Source organism: Heloderma suspectum, chromosome 3 (genome assembly GCF_057233095.1).
Source record: "Heloderma suspectum isolate Gila_16-S chromosome 3, 16-S_ref, whole genome shotgun sequence".
Lineage (NCBI taxonomy): Eukaryota > Metazoa > Chordata > Lepidosauria > Squamata > Helodermatidae > Heloderma > Heloderma suspectum.
The window spans coordinates 174,100,962-174,114,713 of record NC_139460.1 but is presented as its reverse complement, the minus strand read 5'-3'; the positions used below and the strand labels follow the sequence as shown (position 1 = coordinate 174,114,713).

Sequence of the window (13,752 nt, the reverse complement as noted above, 5' to 3'; positions counted from 1 at the left end):
TGTCCAGCATTCCTGCCCCCCGCTCTGACTTCCCGCAACTAGACAGCTGAAATCGGTGGCTAGTCATGAATGTGGGATGGCTGAGGTGCGGAGGGGAAGATCCCCTCCGCGCTGCTCCTGCCCTGCATTGGATAGGCGGTCGCCTCCGAGTTCAGAGGCAGCTGCCTATCCCTATAGGATTGCGCCCTTAGGCTCCAAGCCACGATCTCTCTGAAGTTTTCAGCATTTCATTGTATCATCAAGGTTCTGCCCACAACCATCCAAACCATTTTATATTTTGGAATATCCAGATATTGCATTACATGATTACAAGGTGTTGCTAAGAGCAGAAGTTCACTTCAGGCCAATAATATGATGAATTAATTTAGTTGAAGCATCACTTTAGTTGATTGACATCTGCAGTTTTCTGTAGCAACTTCCTAATATACTCAGTTAAGAAACGCGTCCAAAATTACAAGATCCCCCATCTAAGAAGTTTCATGCAATAAACCCTGCTTTTGTTTGAAAGAGATAACAGCAAAAGGTAACAATTTACATGACAAATATGTAGAAATCATTGCACAGAAAATAATTTTATTTATATACAATTTATTTTAAGATACTGCTAAAACAAAGACAAGTTTAGTGCAACCTGAAATTCACATCTTGTAACTAACGGTATCTAAAAACAACAAAATGTCACCATTGCACAGTGAAAGACCTTCTTCATGTCAGCTTCATTTACTACAGGTATATCTAAACAATTATACTTTTCAAACTGCTTTTAGGTTTATAACTGTCACACTAAGGGTCACTCTGACGGTTATGCACTTCCTGAACAGAAAGCACTACCAGGTGTAGGAAGAAGCATGAAAACTGTGTGTAGTTCACACTCATCATTCACACATGTATTTTGCTGTGTTTACATATACTGGGAATGCATGTAAAACACCATATTCTTTGCTTGTCATATAGGAAAAGCATAACAAAGCAAACCAACAGCAGTAACCAAAGTGCAGTGCAGCTGCAAAGCTTAAACCATTTACTTCTGGATTTGCTGTTCAGACTTGAATAAGACCAGGGCTTGAACCTTCCCTTGAACCCCAGCAACTGAGCTTGGAGGTGGTTTAGACCTGAAGACATGGACCCTTCCCAGCACACCAAACTCTGGTGAAGAATCCTGGAAAGGATGAAAGGTTCCTTGCCCAAGATGCCCTTGGGGTTATGCTCTTGAAGCTCCTTAATCCCCACCTCTGGACAGCTGTGCTCATAGAGACACATGCCTATTAAGCATCCTCCTCATTTGGAGGTAAGTGGGCTACTTGAGCGTAGCAGGGTTCAGAGTCTGACACGGAAGCCAACAAGGACTTTTTTATCATTCCTTCCCCAGCTGTTCACAATACATGCTTCTAGCTTTTTCCTTCCTCAGTGGGGTTTCTGTGCCTTCAAGCTGCGTTCTAGGCAAAACTTCAACAGGCAAAGATGTCAATCCTGCATGTCTGTGCCATGGAAAGCTGCATCTGCTGAATTTCTACTTGCCTCAGGATCCCTGCCATACTAAGGAGGTGGCAAAGAAACCATTAGGCTTCATCTAAGAGTGCAATGCTATTGTGAGGGAAAAGGTTCAGGAACCAACGCCCCAGTCACCTTCATAGTCTGCAGCTATTTACCCCATGTCAAGTAGCTACAGTTCCCATGATGGCACCTGATTTCACAGTACCTGGGTGCTTAAAGAATAAAGACCATTCTTTTGTACTTCAAATTAAGGCCTCGGGGTTCAAAACTTGTACATCACTACTCATAATTATCTTTATCAATGGCCAGCTGGTACTATAATCCCGAACAGATTATTACTTCCAAACTTGGAAGTAATTTCCACAGACTTCATTCCAAGGAAGTTCCTTCCAAGTAGATTACCTCAACATTAAGTCAGGCTGTGAATTACCTTAACTCTGCATAACTAACCACATCAACTGCATTTCCAACTAAAAAAAAAAAAAGTCTAGGATTAAATAATATCCAAACTTTACATCAGAACAACTACTGTTTTCAATATGGCTTCAGCTATAACAGGAATGTACAAAGGTGGCTCAAAACTAAAGTGAATACAGTGATCAAAAACTGCACCCTGCAAGGTAAAATAATATTGAAAGTGGAGATGTTCAATGAAAAACTGAGAGTGTATTTGTACTTCAAATGCTGTAACCTGAATTAAGCTGAAGCCCTAGGGGAGCCACCAGCATTTTGCTTCCAGACTGGCACCAGCACTTTTATCCCTACTGGGAGTAAAACAAACAAAAAGTATCTTCTGTGTTTGCTGGAGTGCAACATCAATTTTGCAGTGCTGCCCTTCAACTGATAAGGATCAGATACAAGGTGGTTGTTGCCCCAATAATTAAGCATTGAGATGGTCAGAGGGCCAAGTAGAGACATCTCTCTCCATTTCTGATATACAAACAAGTTCAGCTTTACCCAGACTGCAGTGTGGAGGACCTGTATTTTTTGAAATTTATGATCCCACTCCCAAAATGAGTTAATTAAAATAGCTATGCAATGCTAACATGTCTCACACTAATGACGAAGCTTCTTAATTGCATTGTTCTCAATCTACTTTAATACAAACAGCTGTTTACAGAAAAAGTCCCAAATAAAAACTTAATGTAAAAAGATGAAACATTGGTCCTGGGACAGTACTTTGGAGATTAAAAAAAAAATCAGATATGCTTTTTGAAGCCACCTTATAAAGTACAAACATCCAGCTACTGGTGGTCTAACAATTCTTATGCTACTGGCCAATTTCACTAGGACACATTAAAAAGCAACCCAGATATTACACGTTTTCTTTGTGCATATTCAGTTTACATAGAAAGAGAGCAAACGTATGTTATTTAAACACAGAGACCTGTTCTTGAAGAACTCTTGCCAAAGAATCCTAAATAAGAAATAAAACACTGGAGCTCTTTAGAACGTGCATCTGGCACGCATATCCACAGCTATAACCAATACAAGAAGTTAATTTATAAGAAATACAACCTTCCACCATTCTTCAGTAGTGAAGAAAGAACATTCATTGTTTCACAGGCCAGAGTGATTAGACTCTGTGATGCATATTGATAGCGATCCTCCCTGCCCCTTAAAAGCAACAACATCCCAATCCCATTTGGTCCTGCTCTACTTTCATGTTCATCTTAAATTGCTTTAAACTCCTTAGAGGCAGCAGAGAAACAATAAGAAATAGAGTTTGTGTGCCAGTCTTGCTGTACTGTAGAGAAAGTGGCAGTGGTGAACTATCAGTGGACTCTGTGTTCACTGAATATCTCCTTAAGAGAAAAAAGACAGGAAAGCGGGAGGCAAGGAAATAGAGGGAAGACGAAATGCACTAGATTAAGGTAGTACAATGTTTGTCCTAGCTTGGTTAAAACCCTTAACACACATGATAGACAAATTCATTCTTCTCACCACTGCAATAGGCTGAACACAGCATACCTATAAGTCCAAGAGAACAGACTAAATGGAGTGACTGATTATGAAGATATGCACGGGACAGAAAGCATATAGAGCATCACAAAGCATCTGACAGTACAGCTACATTTACTTTCACCCCAAAGTTTCTCACAATGCAAACAACGGTACATTTGCTAGGTGATGTGTATGATACATATTTCCATCCTTCTGAAGGAGGCATGAAGTAACAAAAATAGCACATCGATATTCAGACATGTTCCTGAAGCCATCCAAAGAATGTTTTGCTTTCCAGAGCTCTCTCTCCATCAGTAGCCTTCTCCATTACTTCACAGTACTTCAGCACTGCTTGAAAGAGGTCTCCCACTTTCCAGCCTCTCTCTTGCAATTTCTTTGAAAGCTAGAACCCAAACAAAAACCAGTTTGAGTTAGAAGTAAAATTGAAATGTGATAGCCCGTGGTAAAGCATTTATTTAAAATGTAAGGGTACGTTACAATGCTAGTTCTTCAAGCATGAGAAAACCCTTTCCCTACAAAATCCCCATCACTCCTCTTTTGACATGGAATGCTGGCCTGTCTCCACTAATCACATCCATGTAATCACTTTCCCTCCCATCCCCACAAAAGACTTTGGCTTTAATTAAAGACAGTCAGTGCAGCAATTAACTTTGTTTCACTACATTCCCTCCCTCAGTGTCAGCAAGAAAGGGAGTACTTCTGGTCAAGCCATTGGTCTTTGTTTTTGTTAACTTACATTTAGGGAGGCTCAAGTAGACGTTAACCCTTCTTTCCTTGTTTTAAAAAAAGACTTAACACCCATGGTATTAAAATTACAAGCCAAAAAAGGTTAATATTTTACAGCTGCAAAAGCAAGGCACCCTCAAAGTCCAGATATTTTTCTTCCCTCTGGTTTCCTTAAAGATGCTTTTCAGAGTGACATTCCTAGAAGCTCTGTGGTCCATGGTTATGTGGGTAGCACACAACAGCAAAAAAGTTTCTGTACCTGAAAATTAATATACTTATCACCATCCCCATTAATTGGTGTTCAACAGTTGCACAAATGAATACTAAAAGATCTCTTTGTCTCTGTCCCCATCAACCCTCTCTCTCCCCATTCCATCCTTCCATGACAAAAAGTGTGGTTTCCTGGGTATATGTACTCTATTCTCAATGGAAACCACTGACTCCAGACTTGCACATTTAGGAAATGTAAAGGTCCACAAAACAGAAAATTAAAATTTCCAACTACAAATTAAGCTGATGTAGTTCAATCACTTTTCTCCTCAAAAGGCCTGAGGAAAGTGTTTTCCTTGTCTAGCAGTTTGAACAGAAACACATGTGTATGGTGGATGATATGCACAGAGTCACTGACAAATTGAAACTGGTTACTACCCTGGTTGAATACTTTGGAATTATGCAAATTCTGGAGGTCTCTTTTGACCTAACAGATCACACTTAATGTGTTTATGTTCTTCACAGTACTTTTTGGGAATAAGCCATCTGAAGACCAGGCAAAAAGGATAAGGATTCCAACAGCCCTTACCGGAATGCAAACTTATATGACATTGGTAGGTTTCTGTGAGTGCTACTGTGTCAAGCTGACTTCTGGCACCAATTCCCCATGTGTGTGCCTTAGGCCTAGTTCTCAAACACAGGAGACAAACTGAACTACTTCAAAATGTGGGTGGGGGTCTCACATGACTGAATGTGCTCCTATACACACAATAAATCCAATTCCTACACATTAAAAAAAACCCTACATGCCAAAGAAGAGTTCAAGTGCACTTTTCATCTTGATACGGTAGTTGTTTCTGTGCAGTGATTGTTTTATATAAAGGAATATTCAGTCTTATAAGTCCCCATGGTCATGATATGGATAAAAAACAGGATCACCAGTTTATCTTCTACTTATGAGAACTACGCCTATATCACACTATGTAGCACGCAGGAATTAGTAATCTCTCCTCACTTACAGCCTAGAGAAATAGTCTGCTCAGATCTCATTGTTTCCAATCTTGGCTGCTGGTGGATTGGTCTTCAGCTTGTATATTGGATTCAATTGTGCTGCATCTGTATTTGTGAGTTTCTCTCTTTAATGCTTTGCTTCACCCACCTTTTCCAATCCTGTCTGCTCAGAACTAGGTTGCTAGTTCTGACTTTGCCAGCAATAGCTTCCTGGACCTGCTCTGATGAACACAGCTCATACCTCAGCAATAATGTTGCCAACCTTTTGTCCTGGCAGGACTCTTGTGCAGGGGTCAGCAACACTGGTGCCTGTGGGTGCACCAGAGCCTGCCAAGATGCCCAAGTGCACCTATGATCGCCACACTTTTCTACCTCCATTAAACTCAATGGAGCTATCTCACTCCATTGACTTTAATAGGGGTGGGGAAAAGGGTGCCTTACCAAAAAACGGCTTGGGGGAGAACTTACCCCCCACCCATCAAGAACCCTTGGAGTAACAGGGTCTTTGTGTGTGAGCGGGCTTCCTTTCCTCCCAGCTGTTTTTTGGTAGGGGGGGAAAGGGTCCCTACCAAAAAACAGCTGGGAGGAAAGGAAGCCCGCTCACACACAAAGACCCTGTTACTCCAAGGGTTCTTGGTGGGTGGGGGGTAAGTTCTCCCCCAAGCTGTTTTTTGGTAAGGCACCCTTTTCCCCATCCCTATTAAAGTGTATGGAGCAAGATCTCTCTCCATTGGCTTTAACAGAGCTGGGGGAAAGGGTGCCCTGTCGAAATACGGCTTGATGGGGTAGGTGGGAAGGAAAGTGAAAACCCAGAAAGGGTGAAAATCCAGAGAAGGGGGTGCTCCCAACATTTTACCTCCCATGGCAACTTGTGATGGTGCCTGGGATACTTTTTCAATATGTCAAATGTGCCTGCGGGCCCCAAAAGGTTGCCTAACCCTGCTCTAGGGTTGGCTAACCCTGCCTCTAATGGCTTTATTCTAAGTTACAATTCAGCAGTTAGAGCTTTTCTCAGCATCATTCAAGATACACCAATGGCAAAAGCTTCACATGCTGAATTTCTGCTCACTACACAACTGTTAAAGGGAAAAAGTTAGCAAGCCCATTTGATGACTAATGTGGTTGCACATTTTGACCTACCACAAGATAGCAAAGGAGGTAGCTTCCCATGCCTCTTTTGGTTCCCCCCTTGCTATCCAGACCCCCAGACAGCAGGTGCTCTGAAGGTCTTCTCCAAAGCCCCATGCTGCCCGCTAGTGGAAAGGTTATCTTACACTCCTGCTTACACTTTGAGCTACTGCTACAACTGTGGCTGGAGGGAGCTCTTACTCAAAACCAAGCAACAATTGCATTGCATGACAACTCCTTTTATAAAACAACAACACTGGAATTTTGTATGTTCAAAAGAAACTGAGATGGCAATGGGTGTGGAAACTTTTTATCAGTAGTTTTTAAAATATTTTCCATTATATTTAACAATAAGCAAAAGCAAAACAATCAATTTAAAAACCTGAAATTTCAAAAAACAACCATTTGTTGGTATGGGAGCAAGCCTGCACAAGTCTTGCACACTTCCCACTTCACATGCAAGGAAATTGAAACTTCTACTTTTGCTTTTGAACAGAGTTCCCATTGCATCCACACTTGGGATCTGTGGTTTGTTTTAACTAACCACCATTAGAATAAACCACAGTTTCCTGAGCTCTGATATAATGGGAAAAGACTGGTTGCTTACCTTTAAAGGTAGCTCTTTGAGTAGTCATCTGTGCAATCCCACATAAGGGTTCTGTGCCTGTGCTTGGTCTCATCTTCTACAACTCTGGGTAGAGTTGAACCCATACGTGGGACTGCCCAGAGACCAGAAAGTATTGTGATTAGTTCAAAAGTGAGAGCAGAAGCTTTCACTCTCCTCCCCTTGCATGTGGAAGGGGAGAGGAAACACATGACCCTGAGGTTGTACAAAATTTTCTGGAAAAAATGAAGCTCTGATAATTTGTCTTTTTGTTGTTTGTTATTTATTTTATTACTTTTTATTTATTTATTTATTTATTTATTCAATTAATAACCTGCCTATATACAAAATGCTAAAGGAGGCATACAGAGTTAAAAACAATTTTACAAAAAAACAAAAACAAGCCGACAATAAAAAAAATACAGCCTAGAAACGGTATATAACAATCAGCAAACAGAAACAAGAATTCTAAAAAGCGAAGGCCTGCCGGAATAATAGAGTCTTTAACTCCCACTTGAAAACATTCAGAGAGGTCAGCAGGCACATTTCAACTGGAAGGTCATTCCACAGCTGAGGAACAGCAAAGGAAAAGGTCCTCTTGCATGTGGCTGCCAATCTCACATTAGCTATCTGCTGCAACTGCCTAATCACAATTAAATTCATATTTAATATATGAATTCAGTCTAGTCTTCTGTCTTCATTCAAATGCAACAGCAAGGAAGGAGAAAAGGAAAAGGAAGGGCAAAGCATGGTTTCAAGCATATAGAAAGAACAGTACCTACCTAAAACAAGCCAACTGTACTGCAGTAAAATTTGTTATATGGTTCATAGCTGGACTTCCAAGAATTTTAGGGTGAATGTTATCAGGCAAAGCTACTAATTTGTGAGTTACCCACAGCTATTTCTCTAATTCTATCCAGGTTGCTCTGGAGACAGTTCTGAATACAGTATTGATGGGAGTTACCTGATTATTCCATTATTAATCACAACTGTAAAGGTATTTCAGCTCTTGCTTATTACTGTATAAAGTGAGATAAACACAGTTGCAGGATTGCAGTTGTAATTTGTATAGTGCCAGCACTTTTGTTACTCACAAGAACAAATTCCTTTGGGGCACCATCATGAAAATGAAGTTCAGCCACCTCTGCTTCTGAAGCGGTCAACCACTGCAGTGTCTTTCTTAGCTGGGAATCCACCATGGATGGTCCTATGTCAACATTTATAATTACCAATGCCTTTCCTGTACTTGCCAGCCCTATTACAAGCAAAACAGAATTAAAATGAAAGTTCTGTTACTTAGCCAAAATATTTTAGGGCACAATCCTATGGACTGTGTTCTTGCTGGTCAGAAGCCCCCGAACCCGGAGGATTCCGAGATTCCTACGTCCTGCTGGGCTGAAGCTGGCAGCGCGGGAGCAGCAGCAGAGGTGATCTTTGGCTCCCTATCCTCCGATCCCCTATATTTTCACTAGATGGGTTTTTCAGCCTGTCTAATGAGGGCGTTTTGGAGGGGAAAGAAAGGAGGCTTGAGGACGCTCAGGATAAACCATATCTTGACCTCTCCAGTCTCCTCCCCTCCCTGCCGACTAAAACGGCCCCAATTCCCCCTGTCTGAGATTGATTTTCTGACCTCGGAAATGCAGCCAGTGTGGTTCTCTCTGTGCCTGCTGTAAGGCAGCGGGGGCGGATCTCTGACTCCCCCTTTCGAGGTCAGAGCACTGTCTCTGACCTTGGAAGGGATTTTCTGAGACATCCTATAGTCCTGAGGACGCTCAGGATTGCTCCCTCTGTCAATTAATTATGTAGGTAATTCTGTAGATAATGACATTGGGAAAATTCTTGCTCATAAATGATCTGGAGTCAGGGCTGAGCAGAGGTAGTCAAGTCTGCTGATGGCACCAAATTATTCACGGTGGTATAAACAAAAGGGGATTGTAGAGCTCCAAACTGGGGAATGCATATTAAAATGTCAAATGCAGTCCAATGCAGCTATAAAGTGATGCACATTGAGTAAAAAAATCTTGACTTCACATATTCATTGAACTGGTGCCAACTCACCAGGAAAAAGATAGTGGAGTCATGATAGATATTTCAATGAAGTTTTCAACTCTGTATGGGGCAGCTGTGAAATAGGCAAATTCCATACTAGAAATTATTAGGAAAGGTATCAAAAATAAAACTGCCAGTATTATAATGATCTTATACAACAAGGCTGCATATTGTCACCCTGCTTATTTAACTTATATGCAGAGTACATCATGAGAAATGCCGGGTTGGATGAATCAGAGGTCGGAATTAAGATTGCCGGGAGAATTATCAACAACCTCCGATATGCAGACGATACCACCCTAATGGCAGAAAGCGAAGAGGATCTCAAGAGCCTCTTGTTGAGGGTGAAAGAGGAGAGTGCAAAAGCTGGTTTGAAACTCAACATTAAAAAAACTAAGATCATGTCATCTGGCCCTATCACTTCCTGGCATATAGAAGGGGAAGAAATGGAAGCAGTGACAGATTTTACTTTCTTGGGCTCCAAGATCACCGCAGATGGTGACTGTAGCCATGAAATTAAAAGACGCTTGCTCCTTGGGAGGAAAGCTATGGCAAACCTAGACAGCATAGTAAGAAGCAGAGACATCACCTTGCCGACAAAGGTCCGTCTAATCAAAGCTATGGTTTTCCCAGTAGTAATGTATGGCTGTGAGAGCTGGACTATAAGGAAGGGTGAGCGCCGAAGAATTGATGCTTTCGAACTGTGGTGCTGGAGAAGACTCTTACGAGTCCCCTGGACTGCAAGGAGGTCAAATCAGTCCATCCTAAAGGAAATCAACCCTGACTGCTCATTGGAAGGACAGATACTGAAGCTGAAGCTCCAATATTTTGGCCACCTAATGCGAAGAGAAAACTCCCTGGAAAAGACCCTGATGCTGGGAAAGACTGAAGGCAAAAGGAGAAGGGGACGGCAGAGGATGAGATGGCTAGATAGCATCATGGATGCAATGAATATGAACTTGAGCACGCTCCGGGAAAGAGCGCAGGACAGGAAGGCCTGGCGTGCTATGGTCCATGGGGTCACGAAGAGTCGGACACGACTGAACGACTGAACAACAACAACAACAACAACAATGGTGAACCCACACTTGGGAAACTGTGTGTAGTGCTGTGTACACTTCTAGTTTTTGAGCTGGAAAAAGTAAAGAAACTGAAATGGTGCACCATTATAAAATTATGCCTGGTGTGAAAAAAGTGGACAGGGTCTTCTCTTCCTTTTCTCATAGTACTAGAACTGATGGTCATCCAATGAGATTGACTGGCAGGAGATTCAGACCAGATAAAAAGAAGCATAGAATCTGTTGTGGAATTTGCTGCCAAAAGATAGTCTCTAGCTTGGATGGCCTTAAAAGGGAACTAGTTGCATTTATGATTAAGTTTATCAATGGTTACTAGCCATGATAGCTATAGGCAACCTCCTGATTCAAGGGCAGTATGCTACTGAATACAATTTGCTGGGGAACAACAAAGGGAAAGGGCTATTGCCTTTATTTATTTAGAAATTCAGAAACATGTATATCCAGGTCTTCCACTGAATTCACAGGGCAGAATACAACAATTGAAACCAAGAAAACACAGCAAAATTAGCAATACATGTACCAAAGAAATGACAGGGATTCTCCTTATTCAATGCATAATGATGTAGCAATCTTATACAAGAAATTTAAGTCTGAGGTATTATTATTATTATTATTAGACTGAAGTTGGTACAGAAAGACACCTGTGACTGGACTGGTTTTCAAATACACTTCAAATTCATTTATTTAGAGCGCAATCCTATTCATGTTTAGACAGAAAAAAGTCCTACAACTGGCCGGGGAATGCTAGGAGTTGTAGGACTTTTTTCTATCCAAACATGCATAGGATTGCACCCTGAGTAAATGTGCACATTTCCCTAGTGAGTTCCCACTTATACCCTAAGTTCCTTGAGACTGACATTGTAGCCTCAGTACTGACAGGAAATACGTTCAGTAATCCAATATCGAACTAGAGTATGACACCCAAGAGGGGACGGAAGTGGGTTGTGTGAATACACAGATGATGGCTTGAAGAACTACAGTTACAGGTAACCTGTCTTTCTTCTTGGTGATCCCTACGCATCACACTTATGGGCGAGTAGCAAGCTAACTTACAAGGTGGGGTGTCGCTGTCCTATTAAAACACAGAAGAAAGGACAGCATGACCAAAAACACAGTCAGCTCTAGCCCAAACATCCAGTCTGTAATGTCTGACAAAGGTAGACAGTGTCGACCAAGTTGCTGCATGACACAGTTCAGGGATGGTGTCTATTGAATGCAGCCAACATTGCTACTGCGCAAATAGTGTGAGAAGACAGTTTGTCTGGGGCAGACAGTTTGAGCCCAGCCAGCTCATACAACAGCTCAATAGACTTGACAACCCAGGATGCGAAACACTGAGTCGAGAGAGGCTGGCCTTTGTGCTTGCCTCTGCCACAGACAAATAATCAAGGCAAAAGTCTGAACTGCTCAGTCCTCGACTTGTAAAAGGCCAAAGTGTGACAAACATCAAGCGTATGCAGGGTCGACTCCACAGTCCAACCAACTTTTGGCAGAAAGGTAGGATCAGGTCTGAGCACCACTTTCTCTCAGTGAAAGGTGAGATAGGGCTGGTCTACTCTGAGTGCACAGAATCCACTAGGCTGTCGTGCAGATGTGATGGCCACCAAGAACGCCACCTTCCAGGAAAGAAGGTGTAGGTCTATAGTTGCTAGCAGCTCAAACTGCTTGGATAAAAGTGCCTTAAGAAATGTTCCAACTCAGTACCGCAGAGTGAATTGGTGGTGCCAGATTCTAATCCCTTTTAAAAATCTCTTCACTGTCGGATGAGAGAAGACACAGCAACCCTCAACTGGAGGGTGAAAAGCAAGGAACACAGATAATTAAACTCTTAGAGAAGACCGTTTAAGTCTTTTCTTGAAGCGGGGGGGGGGAATTGAAGTATCTGGTGTAGAGAGCACCACAGAGGATGGAAGCCCTGAGCAAAAGCAGTCCATTTCCTCACATAGGAAGGCTGTGTAGAGGGCTTATAAGCAGCATGGAGCATTTTTTGTATCGATGGCGGGACCAGTTCAGCGTCTGTCACAGGGTCTTCCACGCCGTTGGGTGGAAGGTTGCTAGATCCGGATGCCAGCTCCAGCTGTCTCCCTGAAGAGAAGGGATGGATGAGACAGAAGACGATGGTACTGACCCTGCGCCATCCTGAGCAGTGGGGTGAATTGCAGCTGGCGAGGCCACCAAGGGGTTATGAGGATGCACTTGGTGCCATCTGTCCTAATCTTTGCCAGGGCCCTGGTGATCAGTGGGAATGGGGAGGAAAGGTAGAACAGTGTTCCTGTCTACCTCAGAGTGAAGGCATCCCCCCACAAACCTGCACCGCAGCCTGCTTGGCTGCAGAAATTCTGGCACATGGAATCGTCCTGAGTGGTGACGAGGTCTACCTCTGGCATGCCCCAACTCTGAAACTGAGTCCCAAGGACTGACTTGTCCAACTCCCACTCATGGGAGGTAAGCCTGGTTCTGCTGAGCTGGTCTGCCAGGACATTGTCTGCACCTGCATCATGAGTCGTGACTAGTCTGATCCGACAAGGTAGGCACCAGCTAAAATTTTTTAATGTTAGAGCAAGGAGTGGCAGCAATGTCATACCCCCCACCTTGTTCAGGTATGCAACAACCATGGTACTGTCCAAGGTGACCTGGACCAGTCTGCCCACCAGGTCCACCTTGAATGCCTGTAGGGCCTTTTTCACTGCCCTGGGCTATGCTACTTTGCCTCCATGATCAACCATTGTCCACGGACTGTAAGGCCTGAGTAAAGAGCTCCCCATCCCGAGAGTGATGCATCCGTAGTTACTACTCAGGATGGCACGGTCAAAGGAAAGGCATGCCCTCCAATTGGTTGGCTGGTACTGTCCACTACCGTAAGGAGTCCCTGACGTCCTGTGGAAGTCGTAGCTTGGTCCGCTGGGCGTCCTGCTTGGTATCGAAATTGCATATGAGCCAATTCTGGAGCGGCCTCATATTCAATCAAGCATAGTGGACTACAACCATCGTTGCAGCCATAAGACCTACTAGATGTGGGATCTTGAGCGCTGAAATGGCTGCAGGAAAGCTTTAGCTCTGTTGCCAACATAGCCAACACCTCTGCTCTATCCCGAGGGAGGAATGCTCTGCCTGAGCAGGCATCCAGCAGCACCCCAATAAATTGCAGAGTCTAGGTAGGCTGTAGGTGTGATTTCTCGAGACTGAGACAAAGTCCAAAACTTCAAAGAAGATTGCAGGTCGCCTCTATCGACTAAAGAAGGTGGTTCCATGTCAACGCCACCAACAGCCAATCGTCGATCTACAGGTACACCTTGACACCTTGCAAGTGAAGGTGAGAACAGACCACCACAATGCATTTGGTGAATACCCTTGTGGGGGCGGCTAGGTCAAAAGATAGCACTTGGAACTCGTAGGCATTGGAATCGATGGCAAATTGGAGATAATGTTGCTGCAACTCTACTATGGTGATATGAAAATATGTGTCCTTGAGATCAATAGAAGCGA

At 43.0% G+C, this 13,752-nt stretch overlaps 1 protein-coding gene across 5 annotated transcripts in view; it reads right to left on the bottom strand.

Moving 5' to 3' along the window:
* Positions 1-548: 548 nt before the first annotated feature.
* Positions 549-13,752, bottom strand: part of AKAP11 (A-kinase anchoring protein 11) — a 62,613-nt gene continuing 49,409 nt past the window's right edge. For 2 of the 5 annotated variants that reach the window (XM_084844923.1, XM_084844924.1), the window contains exons 10-11: positions 8,233-8,393; positions 549-3,841 (exon numbers count right to left, since the gene is read on the bottom strand). In XM_084844923.1, the coding sequence (XP_084701049.1) occupies positions 3,692-3,841; positions 8,233-8,393 (311 nt within the window). In that variant the 3' untranslated portion in view covers positions 549-3,691. The remainder of the gene's footprint in view (positions 3,842-8,232; positions 8,394-13,752) is intronic. The other 3 variants (XM_084844922.1, XM_084844925.1, XM_084844926.1) reach the window with 3 other exon arrangements.